Source organism: Trachemys scripta, chromosome 5 (genome assembly GCF_013100865.1).
Source record: "Trachemys scripta elegans isolate TJP31775 chromosome 5, CAS_Tse_1.0, whole genome shotgun sequence".
Taxonomy (NCBI): Eukaryota; Metazoa; Chordata; order Testudines; family Emydidae; genus Trachemys; species Trachemys scripta.
Genome location: NC_048302.1, coordinates 94371757 through 94392589, shown reverse-complemented (window position 1 = coordinate 94392589; position 20833 = coordinate 94371757). Strand labels below are relative to the sequence as shown.

The 20833-nt window shown below is 48.3% G+C and overlaps 1 protein-coding gene across 3 annotated transcripts in view; it reads right to left on the bottom strand.

The window, feature by feature from the left end:
- Positions 1-20833, bottom strand: part of ATP8A1 (ATPase phospholipid transporting 8A1) — a 210943-nt gene that overhangs the window by 107205 nt on the left and 82905 nt on the right. For 2 of the 3 annotated variants that reach the window (XM_034770949.1, XM_034770948.1), the window contains exons 14-16: positions 19526-19614; positions 6835-6879; positions 2761-2833 (exon numbers count right to left, since the gene is read on the bottom strand). In XM_034770949.1, the coding sequence (XP_034626840.1) occupies positions 2761-2833; positions 6835-6879; positions 19526-19614 (207 nt within the window). The remainder of the gene's footprint in view (positions 1-2760; positions 2834-6834; positions 6880-19525; positions 19615-20833) is intronic. The other variant, XM_034770950.1, reaches the window with a different exon arrangement.

Genomic DNA, 20833 nt, shown 5'->3' with positions numbered 1-20833 from the left:
GGGGGGGGGGGGGGGGGGGGGGGGCGGCTAGGTGACTTTGTGGTGGGGGAGGGCGGTTACAGATCTTATGCAGCGGTCCTTATCCTGGATCACAGAGCCACACAGCAGGGAATCTGTAACCGTCCTCCCCCTGCCACAAAGTCACATAGCCCCCCCCACACAGTCCCGAACAGGAGGGGTGGCAGGCTCCGTTCAAACAATCAGTCCGCCAGTGCGGACCACTGTAGAAGCAGGAGCTTGGCATTCCTCGAGTTTAGAAGCGTCCTTTGCATCAGTACACTACACCCGCTCCCCACCACAGTCTGCGTCCCAGTTTCAACACTTTACCGCGAAAACAGTAATAAAGAAAACGTTGTTCATTAACACATTTTCAGTGATTTTATTTTTAAACGTGGGTTGGAAGGGGGTGAACGGGGTATGAAACTGGAGAGGATAGTGAACAGTCACTGGGTAAAGAAACGGGGGCAGGTACAGCTTCTCTGTAAACAAACAAAATTGTCACAGGTTACCATGCTCACTCAGGAGCCTAGCTTTCAAAGCCTCCCAGATGCACAGCGCGTCCCGCTGGGCTCTTCTAATCGCACGGCTGTCTAGCTGGGCGTAATCAGCAGCCAGGCGAATTGCCTCAACCTCCCACCCTGCCATAAAGGTCTCCCCCTTGCTCTCACAGAGATTGTGGAGCACACAGCAAGCTGCAATAACAATGGGGATATTGGTTTCGCTGAGATCGGAGCGAGTCAATAAGCTTCTCCATCTCCCCTTGAGACTTCCAAAAGCACATTCCACCACCATTCTGCACTTGCTCAGACGGTAGTTGAAAAGTTCCTTTTCACTGTCCAGGGTGCCTGTATAGGGCTTCATGAGCCATGGCATTAGTGGGTAGGCTGGGTCCCCAAGGATCACTATAGGCATCTCCACATCCCCAACAGTTATTTTGTGGTCCGGGAAGTAAGTATCTTCCTGCAGCCGTCTAAACAGACCAGAGTTCCTGAAAACACGAGCATCATGAACCTTGCCTGGCCATCCGACATTGATGTTTGTAAAACGTCCCCTGTGGTCCACCAGTGCTTGCAGCACCATGGAAAAGTAGCCCTTTTGATTAATGTACTGGCTGGCCTGGTGGTCCGGTCCCAGGATAGGAATGTGAGTTCCATCTATGGCCCCACCGCAGTTTGGGAATCCCATCGCTGCAAAGCCATCTATGATCGCCTCCACGTTTCCCAGGGTCACTACCTTTGACAGCAGTACATCAACGATTGCGTTGGCTACTTGCATCACAACAACCCCCACGGTAGATTTGCCCACGCCAAAGTGGTTCGCGACTGACCGGTAGCTGTCTGGCGTGACAAGTTTCCAGAGGGCTATGGCCACTCGCTTCTGGACAGTCAGGGCTGCTCGCATCCGGGTGTCCTTGCGCTTCAGGCCAGGGGACAGCAACTCACAAAGTTCAAGGAAAGTTCCCTTCCGCATGTGAAAGTTTCTCAGCCACTGGGATTCATCTCTGACCTGCAGCACTATGCGGTCCCACCAGTCAGTGCTTGTTTCACGTGCCCAGAATCGCCGTTCCACGGCATCAGCATGACCCAGTGCCACCATGATGTCCACGGCGCGGGGTCCTGTGCTTTGTGACAGGTCTGTGCCACTCTCAGACTTCATGTCCTCATCGCGATGCCATAGCCTCCTCGCCCGATTTCTCACCATCTGCCTCTGGAAAAGGTGGCTGATAAGGTGTGAGGTGTTAACAACGGCCATAACTGCAGCGATGTTCGCAGCGGGCTCCATGCTCGCAGTGCTGTGGCGTCCACGCTGTCACTCAGCAGAAAAGTGCGCGAACTGATTGCCCACCAGCGCTTTCAGGGAGGGAAGGCGGGAGTGACGGCTGGATGATGACAGTTACCCAAAACCACCCTCGACACATTTTTTCCCCCAGCAGGCATTAGGGGCTTGACCCAGAATTCCAATGGGCAGCGGGGACTGCGGGAACTGTGGGATAGCTGCCTACAGTGCACCGCTTCCAATGTCGACGCTTGCCCCGTTAGTGTGGACTCACACAGTCGAATTACTGTCCTTAGTGTGGAAACACACGTTCGACTTTGTAATATCGATTCCACATATTCGATTTAAGTGACATCGAAGTACTCTCATAGTGTAGACATACCCTAAGTGTAGCCAAGCCCTTATTGTGCGGTAGCGGGGTCTACATGGCCAGTTGGTGTGTGTCGAGCTAGTGCACTGTAGATTCACATCCCAGTTTGCTACGCACGAAGTCTCTGTGTAGGCAAGTCCTAAGTAATAATGACTATGCTAACATGTAACTATTTACACAAGAAAGGCTGCTAGTGAGCGCGAGGCACCACTAAGACCTCCAACTTTAGTTATGGGCAGTGAGAAGGAACTGAGAATGGGACAGAATGACCACACCCTTTACATCTCCATTTGGAGGCAGGAGGTCACTAAAGGTGCATGCGCCAATCCAATGGATACTCCTCACCAGAAGTCTCCAACTCGAATACACTGGGCACACACTCACCAGCAATGGAATAAATATGTGTACAAGATATCTCAAAGAACAAATTTCCATGGCTAACAAGTACAAAACTTTATCATGAATGGAAAGCTGGGCTATTATTTACACAGAATATAAGTGGATTTCATATAAGTACAACATTTAATTTCCTTTAAAGGATACTCTCGTTTTGTTTTATTGAAATCATTCTTTTCATCTTGTAAAATAACAGAATTTTTTTCTATATTACTTACATGATTATTTTGGAGATTCTCCAGCAGTGATGGGTCACTAAATGGCTTCTCTTCTCCAGTCTGTGAGCCCTGACTAAGAAAAATGAAGTAGAGAAGTAAGAAGAGAATCATTAGTATTTTCTTAATCATTCATTTGAAAATCACCAATGGCCACACACTAAAGCCAAACAATTTTTTTTCTTTATTTCTAACCACGACATTATAATGTTAACTGACAAATGTACACATACACAGAGTAACTGAACTGAACCCAATATTTGTTGGATAACTTTGAAATCTGAACAACTCTCTTGATATATAAAATTACAACACAGAGGCCACTAAGAGTTTGGCCACTGACTTCACTGGATGCTGCAACAGGGACACAGTAAAAATTAATCCCAAATAAAATTATAGGTTCCAATCCTGCATTCTGTTCTCCACAGGAGGCCCCATATGCCCAGGTGGAGTCCCATTGAAGTCACAGGGACTCTACATAGGTGCAGGGGTTTGCCCACACTGAGCAGATGGCAGGATGAGGCCCCATTGTTTATTTTTGTAAGTGATATTATACTATATTTACTTTTAATAATGAAATATTTGTGAGTGTCCAGCATAAGCTACAAAAAAGATGCTAAAATACAGCATTTGTATTAGAGTTTAGTTCATCATACACACATTTCCAAATGATACCACCATTACAATACACTTATAATATGCCAGAGTTCTCGAATGTGTCCCCTCTAACCTTCATAGTCTCTGTAGTAGAAAAAGAGGCTGAAGCCTGTGGCCTGTATAAGGCCTGAGACCCGAACAAAAGTCAGGTTATGAGCAAAAGTCAGGCCCTGCTACAAAGCAAACACCTACTTGCAAGTTCACTGACCACTACATGAACTTGGCAAAAACATGGCTGGCATTGCTAAAATACAGGCACTCCTAAGAAGTACTAGGCACAAGGTATTCACATAAACACATTCCAGAAGGGTTGTACAAAAACACCATGATACATGTTATGATACAAATACACTCCCCGTAGATGGCACATGGATGCACTGACCCCTCATGAAGATAAGGCCAGGATGACAGGAAAATGGATGGAGATGTTTTGTTCGAGCCAACAGGTACAAGGTGCAGAGTGGTAACTAACCATGTCATAAGGGTAATACATAACTTGTTTGCATCCCTGTATAAAAGAGGGGTTACAAAAACTTACAAAAACAGAAGAACCATCTTTGTCTGGCCTAGGGGACAGTGGAAAGTCCTGACGCTGACTGAGCTGGTCCATTCTCAGGATCATGTGTGTATTAGTGTCTCTATAGAGTCCATGGGGTACTAATAATGTGCTTTGTCAGCAATAAATCTAGACAAGCGCCTTCTCCACTGAACCATGTCTGTGGTGCTTCTGGATAGTATACCAAGGTCTGCTGACTGAACCAGCTATCTACTGGGCTGGTACAGCACATGGAGAGAAAACACAGACACACATACCCAACTGACAACAGCCTTCTCAAAGACAACCCCCACTTAGCTCTCATGCCTCTTTCTTGGGGCAGAATCCTGCAATTTGCTCCCTCCAGACTGGGGTCTTAGGCTGCAGTCTCCTGCAATTCACTGTGATCGCCTCAGCGGATCTGACTTCAATTCAACACCTCCAGTTCTGTTCTCTTAGTGGCTATGACAGAGTTATTTGGTAACCAGCCAGCTTTCATAAAGCTGTTTATTCAAAACAAAAGCAATTCAGAGAAAAAAAATTATGCCTAGCTTACTAGGTGGTCACCCATCTTCCACACAGAGGGATAGCTCAGTGGTTTGAGCATTGGTCTGCTAAACCCTGGTTTGTGAGTTCAATCCTTGAGGGGGCCACTTAGGGATCCAGGGCAAAATCAGTACTTGGTTCTTCTAGTGAAGGCAGGGGGATGGACTTGATGACCTTTCAGGGTCCCTTCCAGTTCTATGATATATATATATATGGAGATATACCTATATATATAACCTGATGGGCCACATGCAGCAACCTTGGGGTCCCGGACGTAGGGGAGAGTCACTTCAGACCTCGCAAAAACCGACAGTCACGTCGTGAATGAAGACCAACCTGCCTTGGGACAGAGGGTGACAGGCCGAAATAGCAACCAAGTGGATCTTAATCAGGTACAGGCCCTGGAGCTTGAGATGCAGAAGATAGTCCAAGATTGCCGGCAGCGAGGCCTGTTTGGGCCAGATGCCCTAGTCTGAGGCCCAGCACACGAACCTTTTCCATTTGGCCAGGTAGGTTGCTCTGGTGGAGGGCTTTCTGCTACCCAACAAAAACTACTGGACACAAGCTGAGCACTCCTGTCCATACACATGCAGCCAGTTAGGTGCAACGCCGCCAAGTACAGTTGCAGAAGACCGTTGCGGTTCTGGGACAGCAGATCGGGCTAGAGAGGCAGCTGCAGCGGGGCAGCCACCAAAAGGTCCAGCCACGTGCTGAACCAGCGCTGGCAAGGCCAAGCCGGGGCTATCAGGATTACTTTTGCCTTGTGAAGATCAACAGCACACGGACTCTATTAACTAAGGGCCCTGGTGAGAAGTCATGCATCAGAGCCCCCGGCCATCGGAGCAAAAAGGCATCTAACAGGGAGCCCCTGTCTACCCCCCGAATCAAGCAGAACATGTGGCGTTTCCTGTTCTGATAGGACACGAACAAGTCCACCCGTGGATTTCCCCACCTTTGGAAGATCACTGACCACCTCCGGATGGAGCGACCACTCATAGCGAGAAGAGACGGTCCTGCTAAGACAATCTGCTAACATGTTCCTGGCCCCGGGAAGGTGTTCAGCCACCAGATGAATGGCATGCTGCATACAGAAGTCCCAGAGATGGAGGCCTTCTTGGAAAAGAGCTGAAGACCAGGCTCTGCCCTGCTTGTTGATGTAAACATCGTGGCAGTATTCTGTCAGGACCTGTACCACTTGCCACGCGGACCTCTTTGAGCTCTCTGACGTTTATGTGGAGAGAGCAATCATCCCACGACCAGCGGTCTTGCGTGTTGAGCTCGCCCAGGTGGGCTCCACAGCCCAGGCCCGAGGCATCGGAGACCAGTGTCAAGGACGGGGTCGGGACTGCGAAGAGAAGTCCCTCCAACACCAATCCGGGGTCCAACCACCATTCCAGGGATGACCATATGTGATCTGGCACCCTGAATACCAGTCTAGATCGTGCCTATTGGGGATGTAAGCTGACACCAACCACGCTTGCAGTGGCTGGAGATGAAGCTGGGTATGACAGACCACTTAAGAATGCGCTACCATATAGTGCCTAACAACCTCAGGCAGGTGAGAGCGGTGGTGAGCAGGTGGCCCCTTACATGAGAGATCAGGTTCAACATGGCTTGGAAACAAGCCTCCAGAAGGAAGGCTCTGACCCGCATGGAGTTGAGGACTGCCCCTATGAACTTTATCTGTTGCCCTGATATTAGGGTTGATTTCTTTTAGTTTATTCACAGGCCTAGGTCGTGGCAGGTGGAACGTACCAGGTCAATGCTCCTTTTTACTTGATCCCAAAATCTGCTCTTGATGAGCCAATCGTCAAGATACAGATAGACCTGGACCCCTCGATGTCTCAGGTAAGCGTCTACCAGCGCCATGCATTTCGTGAACATTCTCGGGGCTGATGAGAGACCCAAAGGACAGCACCGTGAATTGGAAGTGGCGCCAGCCCACCATCAAACAGAGGAACTGTCTGTGCCCTTGGAAGATAGAGATATGAAAGTATGCGTCCTTCAAGTTGAGGGCAGCATACCAGTCTCTGGAATCCAGGGAGAGAATGATGGAGGCCAGGGAGACCATGCGAAACTTCAACTTCTTGAGATATTTGTTGAGGCGCCACAGGTCCAGAATGGGTTTTAGGACCCCTTTTACTTTCGGGATTAGGAATAATTTAGTAATAGATACATTTTTACTGAGTCAATATTTGCTAAAATTCAGTCTGCATGTATGAGTTTGAATACCAGTTCACATTATTTCTACGCTTTGCATTTTTAAAATATCACAGCTTACACAATACTAAACCATGAATTTTAAACAAAAACGATATTAAATTATCTTTAATGCTTACCAATCGTCTGAAGAACTACTATAATCCTCAGGCTCAGGACAATGGCTGCACAAAAAGCAAAGGAAGGATAGAAATAGAAGGAAAGTATAATCACAGAAAGGCTAAAAAAAATCAGATCACATATAAAAGAAAAATTAATGAAGGAAATGAGTTACTAAAAGGGAAAAAGTTTTAGAGTACTTCAAAAGAATTGTTGTTAGTGTCAAAATATCAGGAAACAAAGTGTTGCAATAAAATATTAAATGTATGTTGGGGCTCTGTAATACGCAATCAGGCTAAGTTCATGCTTGATTTATCCTCATGCAGTGGCATCCAACAAACTGCCTGATCCAATGCCCATTTAAATCAATGGAAGATTCCCATTGATTTCACTGGGCTTCAGACAAGAACATAAGAATGGCCATACAAGGTCAGACGAAAGGTCCATCTAGCCCAGTATCCTGTCTTCGGACAGTGGCCAATACCAGGTGCCCCAGAGGGAATGAACAGAACAGGTAATCATCAAGCGATCTATCCTCTCACCTATTCCCAGCCCTGTCGCCCATTCCCAGATTAGCCCATTACTGTGGTTAAAAAAAAAAAAAAAAACACAACAGAAAATCTAAAATCAGAGAACCATAATGGTTTCCTACAGGTCAAGATGTGTTAAACATATTAATCAACAGATGCCAAGCACTTATATAAATACAAAATGTAACTAAGGGTACGTCTTCACTACCCGCCGTATCGATTTATCCAGGATCGATATATTGCGTCTCGTTAAGACGCGATATATCGATCCCCGAACGTGCTCACCGTCGACTCCGGAACTCCACCAGAGCGAGCGGCGGTAGCGCAGTCGACGGGGGAGCCGCGGCCGTCGATCCCGCACCGTGTGGACCCCAGGTAATTCGATCCAAGATACTTCGACTTCAGCTACGCTATTCGTAGCTGAAGTTGCGTATCTTGGATCGATCCTCCCCTCCGCCCCCAGTGTAGACCAGCCCTAAGTCAAAACAGAAACCAAGGGGAAGATCTTCAGCTGGTGTAAATTGTCATAGCTTCACTGAAGCCAACGTAGCCATGATAATTTATACCAGAGAAGGATCTGCTCCTAAGCTTGCAAACTGGTTTACACTAAGCAGTTCTGAATGAACATTACATCATAAAACCACACATTTTGAAAATATTTGTAATTAAAGACATATTTGTACTGCAGAGTGTTCTGAAAATGTTGAACATCACAACTGGCTACAGGTTATGAAGGAATTCACCCATTTATGGCACAGGTGAAAACTTATTTACCACATAATTAGTAACGTACTTTAAAGGAGCTGCAGAGATGGAACAGTTTTATTTCTCTGCCCACCCCCACATGAAATCTGCTCTGAAAGGGAAAAGCAATCAAGAGACAAAATTCTCAAGGATGCTGCTCTCTGAGCTGTCCCTGTATTATTTGGCTTTCTGCTCCCTGATGGAGAGTGAATCTTCCCAAAGGAGAAGCTCTGTTAGAGATATGCATGTCTCATGAAAGGGGGATGCATGGGTATTGGGAGGCAACAGGGATCAATTTATATCAAGGTAATTTAAATCACTGATTTAAAAAAAAAAAAAAAAGATTGATTTAAACCAGGCCGAGCTATGAATAGCTATTACGAATGTGTGTGCTGTTGTAACTTTAAAATTTATAACAAACTAAATTGCAAATGCGTTTAGTTGGTTGTTTTTTCACTACTCTTGGGTATCATATTTGAATTTACAAAATTGTTATAGGCCAAAACAAATAAAAACACAAATAAATAAATAAATAAATAAATAAATAAAATAAAAAAAAAATTGAAAATCTAAAATTATGATCCTGCAAACACTTAACCAGGCACATACTTTTTACTCACATAAATAGTCTCATTGAAGTAAATGGGGCTCTCTCATGTGCTTAACACTAGGCAAATACATAAGCGTTTACAGAATCAGAAGTTAAGATTACATTTTTACTAAAAACTTCTTAGTGATACAAAATCTTTATTACTTCAAAATAAAATTACTTCAGTGTTAACAATTAAAAGTTATTTACTTTAAATCACATTAATAAAGTTATTGTGAACTTTTTTTAATATACACACACAGGACAAAATTTTAAAAAACAGAAGCCTAAAGTTAGGATCCTAAAACCATATTTAGGCATGCCAGGGTGAAACTTTCTAAAGAATCAAAGTGATTTAAGATCAAAAGTCTCATTGACTTTGAACTGCAAATTGATGGAGGAGGATAGCCTGGTAAAAGCATATGAACTTTCTTGACTTGGGCAAAAAGAAATCTGATGAGGTTCAACAAGGACAAGTGCAGAGTCCTGCATTTAGGATGGAATAATCCCATGCACTGCTACAGACTAGGGACCGAGTGGCTAGGCAGCAGTTCTGCAGAAAAGGACCTAGGGACAGTGGACGAGAAGCTAGATATGAGGCAACAGTGTGCCCTTGTAAGGCTAACGGCATTTTGGGCTGTATAAGTAGGGGCATTGCCAGCAGATCGAGGGATGTGATCATTCCCCTCTATTCAACATTGGTGAGGCCTCATCTGGAGTAGTGTGTCCAGTTTTGGGCCCCACACTACAAGGAGGATGTGGAAAAATTGGAAAGAGTCCAGCAGAGGACAACAAAAATGATTAGGGGGCTGGGGCACATGACTTATGAGGAGAGGCTGAGGGATTGTTTAGTCTGCAGAAGAGAAGAAGGAGGGGGCATTTGATAGCGGCTTTCAACTACCTGAAAGGGGATTCCAAAGAAGATGGATCTAGACTGTTCTCAGTGGTGCCAGATAACAGAACAAGGAGTAATGGTCTCAAGTTGCAGTGGGGGAGGTTTAGGTTGGCTATTAGGAAAAACTTTTTCGCTAGGAGGGTTACCTAGGGAGGTGGTGGAATGGAATGGGTTACCTAGGGAGGTGGTGGAATCTCCTTCCTTAGAGGTTTTTAAGGTCAGGCTTGACAAAGCCCTGGCTGGGATGATTTAGTTGGGGATTGGTCCTGCTTTGAGCAGGGGGTTGGACTAGATGATCTCCTGAGGTCCCTTCTTACCCTGATATTCTATGATTCTATGAAGTTCAATATAAGGGAAGGTGGAAGCAGCTGCACATATGGGCTATTTGCTTATTAATTTTGTGTCTGAGTTTGTTTTATTCTTACAAGAAGGATGCTAATGAGCTACTGGACTTGTCCTTTTCAGCAAAGTTGAGCACTTTCAGTGTGAAACTTCTTAGTCTGTATGTAAAATTTGAAATTCTACTAATTCCAGCTAGGAAATTAAAGAAACAAGTAGAAAAGACGGTTACTCACCGTTGTAACTGTTGTTCTTCGAGATGTGTTGCTCATATCCATTCCATTAGGTGTGCGCGCGCCGCGTGCACGATCGTCGGAAGATTTTTACCCTAGCAACACCGGCGGGTCGGCTGTGGAGCCCCCTAGAGTGGCGCCTTCATGGCGCTGAATATATACCCCAGCCGACCCGGCGCCCCCTCAGTTCCTTCTTGCCGGCTACTCCGACAGCGGGGACGGGGGGCGGGTTTGGAATGGATATGAGCAACACATCTCGAAGAACAACAGTTACAACGGTGAGTAACCGTCTTTTCTTCTTCGAGTGCTTGCTCATATCCATTCCATTAGGTGACTCCCAAGCCCAACTTAGGTGGTGGGGTCGGAGTGAGACAATGCTGTGTGCAAAACCGCTGATCCGAAGGCAGCATCGTCCCTGGACTGCTGCACTAGTGCATAGTGAGCTGTAAACGTGTGGACTGATGACCAAACCGCCGCTCTACAAATGTCCTGTATCGGAACATGTGCCAGGAAAGCAGTCGAGGAGGCTTGGGCCCTCGTGGAGTGAGCGGTGAGGTGTGGTGCTGAGACACCTGCCAGGTCATAGCAAGTCCGGATGCAAGACGTAATCCAGGAGGATAGGCGTTGTGAGGAGACCGGTGAGCCTTTCATTCGGTCGGCCACTGCAACGAAGAGTTGCGTCGTCTTTCTAAAGTGCTTTGTGCGGTCAATATAGAAGGCCAGGGCCCTTCGTACGTCCAGGGAATGCAAACGTTGGTCCTGGCGAGTGGCATGTGGTTTGGGATAAAAGACCGGGAGAAATATGTCCTGGTTGATATGAAAAGGAGAAACCACCTTAGGGAGAAAGGCAGGATGTGGACGAAGCTGCACTTTATCCTTATGGAAAACTGTATAAGGGGGCTCGGATGTAAGCGCCCTGAGTTCAGAAACGCGCCTTGCTGAGGTGATGGCTACGAGGAAGGCTGTCTTCCAGGATAGGTACAAAAGTGAACAGGTGGCTAGTGGTTCGAATGGAGGACCTGTGAGCTTGGAGAGAACCAGGTTGAGGTCCCACGTCGGGACGGGCTGACGATGTTGAGGGTACGTCCGGTCTAAGCCCTTGAGGAATCTAACGACCATCGGGTTAGAGAATACCGAGGACGCGAGTTCCCCTGGGTGAAAGGCCGATATAGCGGCCAGGTGAACTCTAATTGAGGAAATCGCCAACCCCTGTTGTTTTAGGGAGAGGAGATAGTCCAAAATGAGGGGAATGGGTGCCTGCAACGGGGATGTGGCTCGTTGTTCGCACCAACAGGAGAACCGCTTCCATTTGGCCAGGTACGTGGTCCGTGTTGAGGGCTTCCTACTGCTCAGTAGAATTTGTTGCACAGAGTGCGAGCATTGCTGCTCTGCCTGAGTGAACCATGGAGCAGCCACGCCGTGAGGTGGAGTGATTGGAGGTCGGGGTGACGCAACCGGCCGTGGTCCTGAGAGATGAGATCCGGATCCAACGGAAGCGGGATCGGTGTCTGAACCGAGAGCTCCAACAGTGTGGTGTACCAATGTTGTCTCGGCCACGCAGGAGCGATCAGAATTACCCGTGCCTGGTCTCTGCGCAGTTTGAGCAGTACCTTGTGGACCAGAGGAAACGGAGGGAAGGCATAAAACAGGTGGTCTTTCCAGGGAAGCAGAAAGGCGTCCGAGAGGGAGCCCGGAGCTCGACCTTGTAGGGAGCAGAACACGTGGCACTTCCTGTTGTCTCGAGATGCAAACAGGTCTATCTGGGGAAACCCCCACCTCTGGAAGATGGAATGTATGATGTCCGGACGGATAGACCACTCGTGCGTTTGGAAGGACCTGCTGAGCCGGTCCGCTAGAGTGTTCTGGACTCCAGGGAGGAACGATGCCGTGAGATGGATTGAGTGGGCGATGCAGAAGTCCCACAGGCGAATGGCCTCTTGGCATAGAATTGACGAACGTGCTCCTCCTTGTTTGTTGATGTAGAACATGGCCGTGGTGTTGTCGATGAGAACTAACACACAACGGCCACGTAGGAGACTGAGGAATGCCTGGCACGCCAGGCGTACCGCCATCAGTTCCCGAACATTGATGTGTAGGGCTAACTGGGATGCAGTCCACAGGCCCTGGGTATGGTGTTTGTTGAGATGGGCGCCCCACCCCAGAGATGACGCGTCTGTGACCAGGTGCAGGGAGGGTTGTGGGGCGTGAAATGGCATCCCCTCGCAGACCACATTGTGATCTAGCCACCAGGTGAGGGAGGCCAGGATCGAGTTCGGGACCGTGACCACCATGTTCAGGCTGTCCCGATGTGGACGGTATATTGATGACACCCAAGTTTGAAGCGGGCGAAGTCGAAGTCTGGCATGCCTGGTTACGTACGTGCAGGAAGCCATGTGACCCAGCAGGGTGAGGCACGACCTCACCGTGGTAGTTGGGAAGGCCTTGAGCCCTTGAATGAGGTTCGTGATGGTGCCAAAGCGATTGTCTGGCAGGATGGCTTGTGCACGACTGGAGTCTAGAACTGCGCCGATGAATTCTATTCTCTGGGTAGGTTCTAGAGTGGATTTGTCCTTGTTGAGTAGGATGCCCAACTCGCTGAATGTGTGCACTATTTTGTGGACGTAAGCTTGAACTTGCTCCTTGGTGCGACCGCGCACCAGCCAGTCGTCTAGGTACGGGAACACCTGTATCCCTTGCCGACGAAGGTACGCTGCCACGACCGCCATACATTTCGTGAACACCCTTGGGGCCGAGGATAGGCCGAAGGGAAGTACTGTAAATTGGTAGTGCACCGTGTTTACCACGAATCGCAGGAAACGTCTGTGAGGTGGGTAAATTGAGATATGAAAGTATGCGTCTTTCATGTCGAGGGCGGCGAACCAGTCTCCAGGATCGAGGGAAGGGATGATGGTCCCCAAAGAGACCATGCGGAACTTCAACTTTACTACGAATTTGTTGAGTCCGCGCAAGTCCAAGATGGGCCGCAGACCTCCTTTGGACTTGGGGATCAGGAAGTAACGGGAATAAAATCCCCTGCCCCTTAACTCTATCGGAACCTCCTCTATAGCCCCCATGGCCAGGAGCGTAGAAACCTCCTGCATAAGAAGTTGCTCGTGAGAAGGGTCCCTGAAGAGGGACGGGGAAGGGGGGTGGGAGGGGGGGATAGAAGAAAACTGGATAGCGTATCCCCTCTCCACCGTGCGGAGGACCCAACGGTCCGAAGTTATAAGGGACCAAGCACGGTGGAAGTGGGAGAGGCGATCCCGAAAGGAGGGAGCTGGATCCTGGGGGATGACTGGGGCGTCGTCCTCGACCGCACCTTCAAAAGTTCTGTCTCGGACCTGAAGGTGGTCTTGGTGGCCCTTGGTTTTGACCAGGTTGAGGGCCAGCCCATCTTCTCCTACCACCTCGCCCTCGCCTTCTGGCAGGGTCCTGTCTCTGACGAGGTGGAGGGGGGTAAAACCGTTGAGGCTGGGGCCTAAATGGTCTGCGCTGGGGACCCGCAACATGCATCCCCAAGGAGCGCATGATTGTCCTGGAGTCTTTGAGGCTCTGTAATCGAGAGTCCGTCTTCTCCGAGAACAGCCCCTGTCCTTCAAAGGGCAAATCCTGTAGGGTCTGCTGTAATTCAGGGGGCAAACCCGAAACTTGGAGCCAGGAGGTCCTACGCATAGCGATACCTGTGGCCAGGGTCCTTGCGGCCGAGTCCGCTATGTCCAGGGAGGCCTGTAAGGAGGTCCGAGCCACCTTCTTACCCTCCTCAACCATGGCTCCAAACTCTTCCCTGGACTCTTGGGGAATCAACTCCTTAAACTTCCCCATAGAGTTCCAGGAGTTGAAATTGTAGCGGCTCAGTAGCGCTTGTTGATTCGCCGCTCTAAGTTGTAGCCCTCCGGCTGAGTAAACCTTACGGCCGAACAGATCAAGCCGCTTAGCCTCTTTTGATTTTGGCGCTGCAGCCTGCTGGCCGTGGCGCTCTCGTGCATTCACTGATTCCACCACCAGTGAGCACGGTTGGGGGTGTGTGTACAAATACCCATAGTCTTTAGATGGGACAAAGTATTTCCTTTCCACCCCTCTCGCAGTGGGTGGAATGGAGGCAGGAGTCTGCCATATCGTATCCGCGTTCGTTTGGATCGTGCGGATCAAGGGTAACGCCACCCTCGAAGGGGCATCCGATCCAAGGATGTTCACGATCGGGTCGTGCACCTCCACTATCTCCTCCGTCTGCAGGTCCATGTTACGGGCCATTCTGCGCAGGAGATCCTGGTGAGCCCGAAGATCTATCGGAGGGGGACCCGTGCATGAAGTGCCCGCCACTGCCTCATCCGGAGAGGAGGAGGAGGACGCCTCTGGTGGTAGTGGATCCAAGGGGGGGTCCCGGTCCCCCTGGTCTTGGGTCGGAGCATCACCGGCACTTGGGTCCACGGTGTCGGGTGGTGTGGACACAGAAGCCTCTACGCCTCCAGGCGGAGGCCGAGAGATGGTGGATTCTGGGGCCCTTCTGACCGAGTGACCCGAGCGAGAGGTCGATGGTAACGAAGCCCCTTGCTCCTGGTGGTACGCCCACGGGGTCCAAAACGACCAGTGAGATGGTCCATGAGGGTGGTCCTCTGCCCTCTCCTGCCAATGGCCCAAGTCTCGTTCCTCGGCCTGCCCCTGAGGGGGGTATGCCGATCTCGACAGGTCCTCTGAGGATCGAGACGCTGATCTTGACGGCCATGGCGGTGCCGTGAAAGATGGAATGATCCCCGTGGTCTGCGGTGCCGCACGGTGCCGGTCCGGAGATGATCTATCTCTGTGCGGTGCCGGCGATCGGTGCCGGGACCGCGACCGGTGCCGATGACCTCGTCGGTGCCGGGAATCGGATCTGGACCTCGACGAGGACCTAGAGAATGCCCGGTGCCGGGATCGGCCCCTCGGCGTCGAGCGTCGAGCGTGGCGGTGCCGAGAACTACGTCTCGACGTTGACCGGTGCCGACGATCATATCGGTGCCGAGACGTAGAGCGGTGCCGCGAAGAAGATCTTGACCGCGAGTACGACCGGTGCCGAGACGTTCGGTGCCGGGACTGCGAGCGGCGTGGGGACCTGCTTCGGGACCTGGATCGGCGCCGAGGTTCCAGCCCTTGTGATGGAGGGCGCATCAAGGCAGGTTTCCCTCTTGACTGTACCGGGCGAGTCAACGGTGCAGTCGGTGCCGGTGGTTGAGGCGGTGCCGGCTCCGTGAGAGCTATCAAGTCTCTCGCCGCCGCGAAGGTCTCTGGAGTCGACGGGAGACACTGTATCACCGCCGGCCTCGGTGGAGACGCTATTTGCACCGGACTCGACGGCCTCGGCGCCGGAGTCGACGGTGCTGGAGGAGCCTGTTTCCGATGCTCCATCGGCGGACGCGGCTCTACCCCCGGCACTGGGGGAGCCGGCGTCTTCGGCGCGGACGTCCCCGTCTTATGGGCTTTTTTATGCCCTGGGGATAATGACCGGCGCCGCGGCACTTGCTGTGTTTGCGGTGCCGACGAGGTCCGGTGCCGGGGAGGCTTGTCTGACGCCACTCGCGTGGTCGTCATAGCCGGTGCCGCCGGGGCACTGCGCACCGAAGTGCTAGGCACCGAAGTCTGGCCCGTGGAAGGAGTGTCCGGGCTAAGTGCCGCCTCCATTAGGAGTTGCCTGAGCCGAAAGTCCCGCTCCTTCTTGGTTCTTGGTTTGAAGGCCTTACAGATCTTGCATTTGTCTGTTTGGTGGGACTCTCCCAGGCACTTCAAACAGGAGTCATGAGGGTCGCTCGTTGGCATAGGCTTAGCGCAGGAGGCGCACTGCTTGAAGCCGGGAGCGTTGGGCATGAGCCCGGGCCCGCGGCCGGGGGAGAAAGGGGGAGACGACCCCCTTAACCCCCTGAACTACAATACAACTATAACAACTTTAAAAACTATTTAACTATAAACACTAGAACTACAACTATAACTATAACTCTGAATGATCAAGTAAGCTAGGGAGAGTGGAGAACAGCTACGCCGCGCTCCACAGTTCCAACGACCGTCAGGGGCGGTAAGAAGGAACTGAGGGGGCGCCGGGTCGGCTGGGGTATATATTCAGCGCCATGAAGGCGCCACTCTAGGGGGCTCCACAGCCGACCCGCCGGTGTTGCTAGGGTAAAAATCTTCCGACGATCGTGCACGCGGCGCGCGCACACCTAATGGAATGGATATGAGCAAGCACTCGAAGAAGAATATACAGTATCCACGTTTCAATTTAAGACTACAACATAGGTAAATGTAAAGAAATAGCAGCATTCAAATAAAAAAATTGATTTACATTAAAATCAATTTCAATTCAAAACAGATTTTTTTTCATTAAAAATATTTTTATGTATCTCAGAGAAGCACTCTGGACCCTGGATGAGCTTCAGTTGCAGATCATGCTGAGGATGCTTGCAAAGGCTTGATGGGGCTTTTTCCTCCCCTGCCTCAGTCCTTTCCTGGGAGCATTATCCCTACTCAGAGTAGATGATAAATCTGTCAGAGGAAGAGACAGGTCTGAGTCTACACTTGTACTCAATTCCCCTTCCTTATCCTGGGAACAGGTGCTGCCTGAGTTCCAGGGCACTCATTCATCTGGATGAGTTCCTAGAGGCAGAAGTTCTTTATAGGGCTTCCTATTCTGTCAGGACTTCCTAGCTGGAAACCTCTCTCTGCTCACCCTTCTGAGTCTTAGCTGCCCCTGCAGATTAGGTAGAGAGGTCTGACAATGTGAGGTAGAGTTGGAGCTTTACCCTCTCCTGGTCTTGGACTGGGGTCAGCCAGACTGGAAGCCTGTCAACAGACAGTCTTATGCATGTGGTACTCATGATTAGCAGACTGTGAGTGCCTCATATGTGCTGCCAATGCAGCTGCACACCACAGTGTTTCACAGGGCTGCCTTATGGCCTCCAAGGTTTACTTTTCTCTTCTCTCCTCTAGCAGCAGGCTGCTTGTGTTCTCCACCTGCTGGAGACAGAAACAACTGGGCTCTGAACTGGCACCGAGAATTCTCTTTTAGAAGCTTAGCTGGCTGGTTTTTGCTCACATGCTCAGGGTCTAACTGATCACCATATGTGGTGTCAGGAAGGAATTTTCCCCCAGGTGAGACTGGCAAGGATTTGGATTTTTTTTTTTTTTACCTTCTTCTGCAGCATGTGGGTGTGGGTCATTTCCCAGGATTATCTGGGTGTATTTTACTTTATCATTTCCCTGCCATTGTTGGGATCTCAGGCACTGGTGCACCTTGGTCTCCTCTATTCTCTGCCTGTGGGCCATAATAGTCCAGTCTCTTGTGGGTAGTAATACTTTGGTCTAATTTCAGTTGCTGGGTTTAGTGTGTACATTCTGGATGGTGTTGGTGGCCTGTGATATACAGGTGGTCAGAGTAGATGATCTGGTGGTCCCTTCTGGTTTTAAATGCTGACTAACTGAATGCTCAGAGATTATGAGAGGCCTACATAAATGAGTGTTACATCATCACATGTTTTAGTGTATTATCTCCATCTGCTGGTTGGAAGAAACTATAACCCAAGAGTCTGGACTGGTATAAAAGATCAAAGATAGAGGCATAGTTATAACTTGTGGATTCCTGGTTCAGTCTGAATATCTGGTGGATAGAAAACAAATCCTTTTAACTTAGAAGCTGAGCAGATTTGATGTGAAAGTCACTGAGAGATAAACAGACTTAAAAGGGTATTTTATCTGATTACCAATTTCCTGAGCCATCCATTTCCCTTCATTTCTTATCTAAATTTCATTCATTCAACCTATTCATAAGGATTATAAGACTTTTGTTACTTTGCCTGAAATAGACTTCATAAGTAGAAGCTGTTTTGTGACTGCAGAAGTCCTGCAATTTGCCTCAGCTCCCACCATAGCTTCTCTTTGCAGACAAAAATTGTTTGGAGAAAGGAGAAGACATTAGATGTTATTAGACTCAAGAAAAAAGTTATGGTTTAAGTTTAGATGTTTCTCTTTCTACCCCACTTATGAAAATACAGAGACAGACTCATTTATGTGTTACTGCTTCAGCTAGAACAGATTCAGTCACAGTATGGCTCAGACTGAACACAGATTTCAACAAGGTACTGATGATCTTAAATTCCTTAAAGTCATAGGGCCTCCACTGTTTTATTCTTTTTAAGCTTAAGAAGTTGGAAGCCCAGATCTTTTGCATCTTCACCAAATCTTGTGGATGCTGGGAGGTGATTTGGTGTCAGGGCTACTTAAGCTTGTAATGGCCCTCTAGGACTGTTAAGTCAGCAGGTGTGGCTGAGTGCAGCATGCTTCAGGCCTGTCCCCCTCTCACTCCATAGGCCAGGGAAATCTTCAGATGCTCTGTCAAGGCAACTTTTTGGTTCCTCTACACTACTGCTGACTTAACAGCCCTAAATATAAAGTTGAACAACAAACACTGAATACATCGAGGGAATATACACTTGAAACATTTTTCTCTACTATTCTTGAATATCTAGGCACTTGACATTAGCTGGCTAAGTTGGTAGTCCAAAACTGAGCTATTACTTTTGTTCTTCTGTTTCTTTGCAAAGTCCGAGTTCCCATCCCCCAGTTACCAAAGTCATTTCCCACAGGACCAATTTTTATGGCGGGGGTGCTGAAAGCCACTGAACAAAACTGTAAACCCTGTGTATGATGGAAACCACTTGAAACCGGGGGGTACTGCTGCAATCCAGTACTCCTAGTTCCAGCACCTATGTCATTCCCACCTTAGGGTGCAAAAGCAATTCTACCAAAAAAGGCACATTGTTCAAAGATCATTTCAGTAGGGAAACATTTACTGTCAAAGATATTTATTACAATAAGCCATAAAAATAAATTTTAATATAATGAAACATTGCATTTGTTGGACCCACATAACAAACCTATGTTAAAACACATACACACACATCTTTAGACTCATGTAACAGCAAAACCTAACACCAAAAAGAGATTCAAATTCTTGTTTATCCAGTGTGAGAATACTGAACTGTTCATTTACACAAGTGTGCATGCACAGGAGCACATGTCTGTGTGAAATATAAAATGTGGGCCAAAACACTGTCATTTTCTGAAACTGTGAGTAAAGATTCATCAATGAAGATATTAATAAAACTAACATAGAAACATCTGATGTGCTGAAACTCTTATGTAACTATAACAATTAACCTTCAGTCTTAAAATTTTATCTGAATTTCTGTTTGTGAGAAAAGGTACTCTCTTTTATGTAGTGAATGGATAAAGAATGTCAGCCTCATAACCAACTCCTCTTTTCGTAGCCACAAGAAAAAGGTCTTAACTACATCCAGTGCAGGAGGAAATTAAAAAAAAAAAGCAACTTTAATTTGATATAAAAAACCAAACACTTACCCATAAGCAATTCCTGCTATGGTGCACTTCTTAAATTGCATTACATTGCAAGTCAGGGTACCAGTTTTGTCAGAAAATATGTATTTGACCTAAATGAATTTTAAAACTCATTACATTACACTCAGTACATATTTCTATATTTAGTAATTCATAGCTGTTAACATACTAAACACTTTTAGCCTCTTCTGCAATGAACTTCTTCACTCAGTTTATTGATTATAAAATATTTGGCATAGAACATAAATCTTATGAATACATTCTTGATACCTAAAATTTCATAAATGCAAAAGATAAGACCATTAAGATGGATGTACAGATTGGGCTTGATTCAATACAGGGAGGTATACTTCACAATTCTATGCTCCATAGATCGCAGAAATTCCACTACTATGTGAGATCAATGGCATAGCTAGTATAATATCCTGTGTCTGACAGAGGCCAGTGCTTCCAGATAAACTTTAAACTTATTGTACTAATATGCTTATGAGGGAAGCTCATTTCTAAACCCACAGCATCAATTAAAAATGTGTCAGAAAAGCCAGACCAATCTCTCTCTCCTGTGTTCTCAGTGACCGCCTGCTGGATCCCTGCAATGTGGAGGAGAAGGCTGCCTGATTCAAATGCAGAGGGGACAAGAGACAGATCTGTTGGGGGAGAGGGGAGAGAGAGACAGGTGGGAATGGATTGGAATAAGGAGCTTGGGAAGAGGGAAAGGAGAGAAACTTGGACGAGAGGCTGGGGGGGTGGAGAAGGGAAACTTGGACTGGGAGTTGCATGGGTGAGAGACTGGCAATAGCTAAATAGAGAGACTGGGACTTGGAGCTCTGGGGGAGAGACTAGGACTGGAAGCCAGGGGTGGGGAAGACTGGGACTTGCTGGGAAAGAAGACTGGGAACCAGGGAAAGAAATGGGGGAAGACTGGGAGCCAGTAAATGAGATCGGATGAGGAGCTGGAGTGGGGAGGCTGAGAAGCAGTGGTGCAGGGAAAAGGAGGCAAGAGGGCTGGGGCAACACATTTGTCATGGAGCCATGGTATGGTGGGAGAACTAGGATTGCCTGGGCAAAGAGACTGGACTGAAAGTTGAGGGGATACTTAGACTGGACAAGGAGCCCATGGAAAAAGTGGACAAAGAGCCACTGGAGATGGGGAATATGGGTGTGGTAGGCAACTGTAGACTAAAGGTGGGGGGAGAGAGACAAAACCAGATGAGGACCTAAGGGGGTGGAAATGGGACTGGCTGGGCAAGGAGATTGGAGGCAAGGAGTTAGGAAGGAACTGGGAATGTCTGGGCAAAAGAGACTGGGACT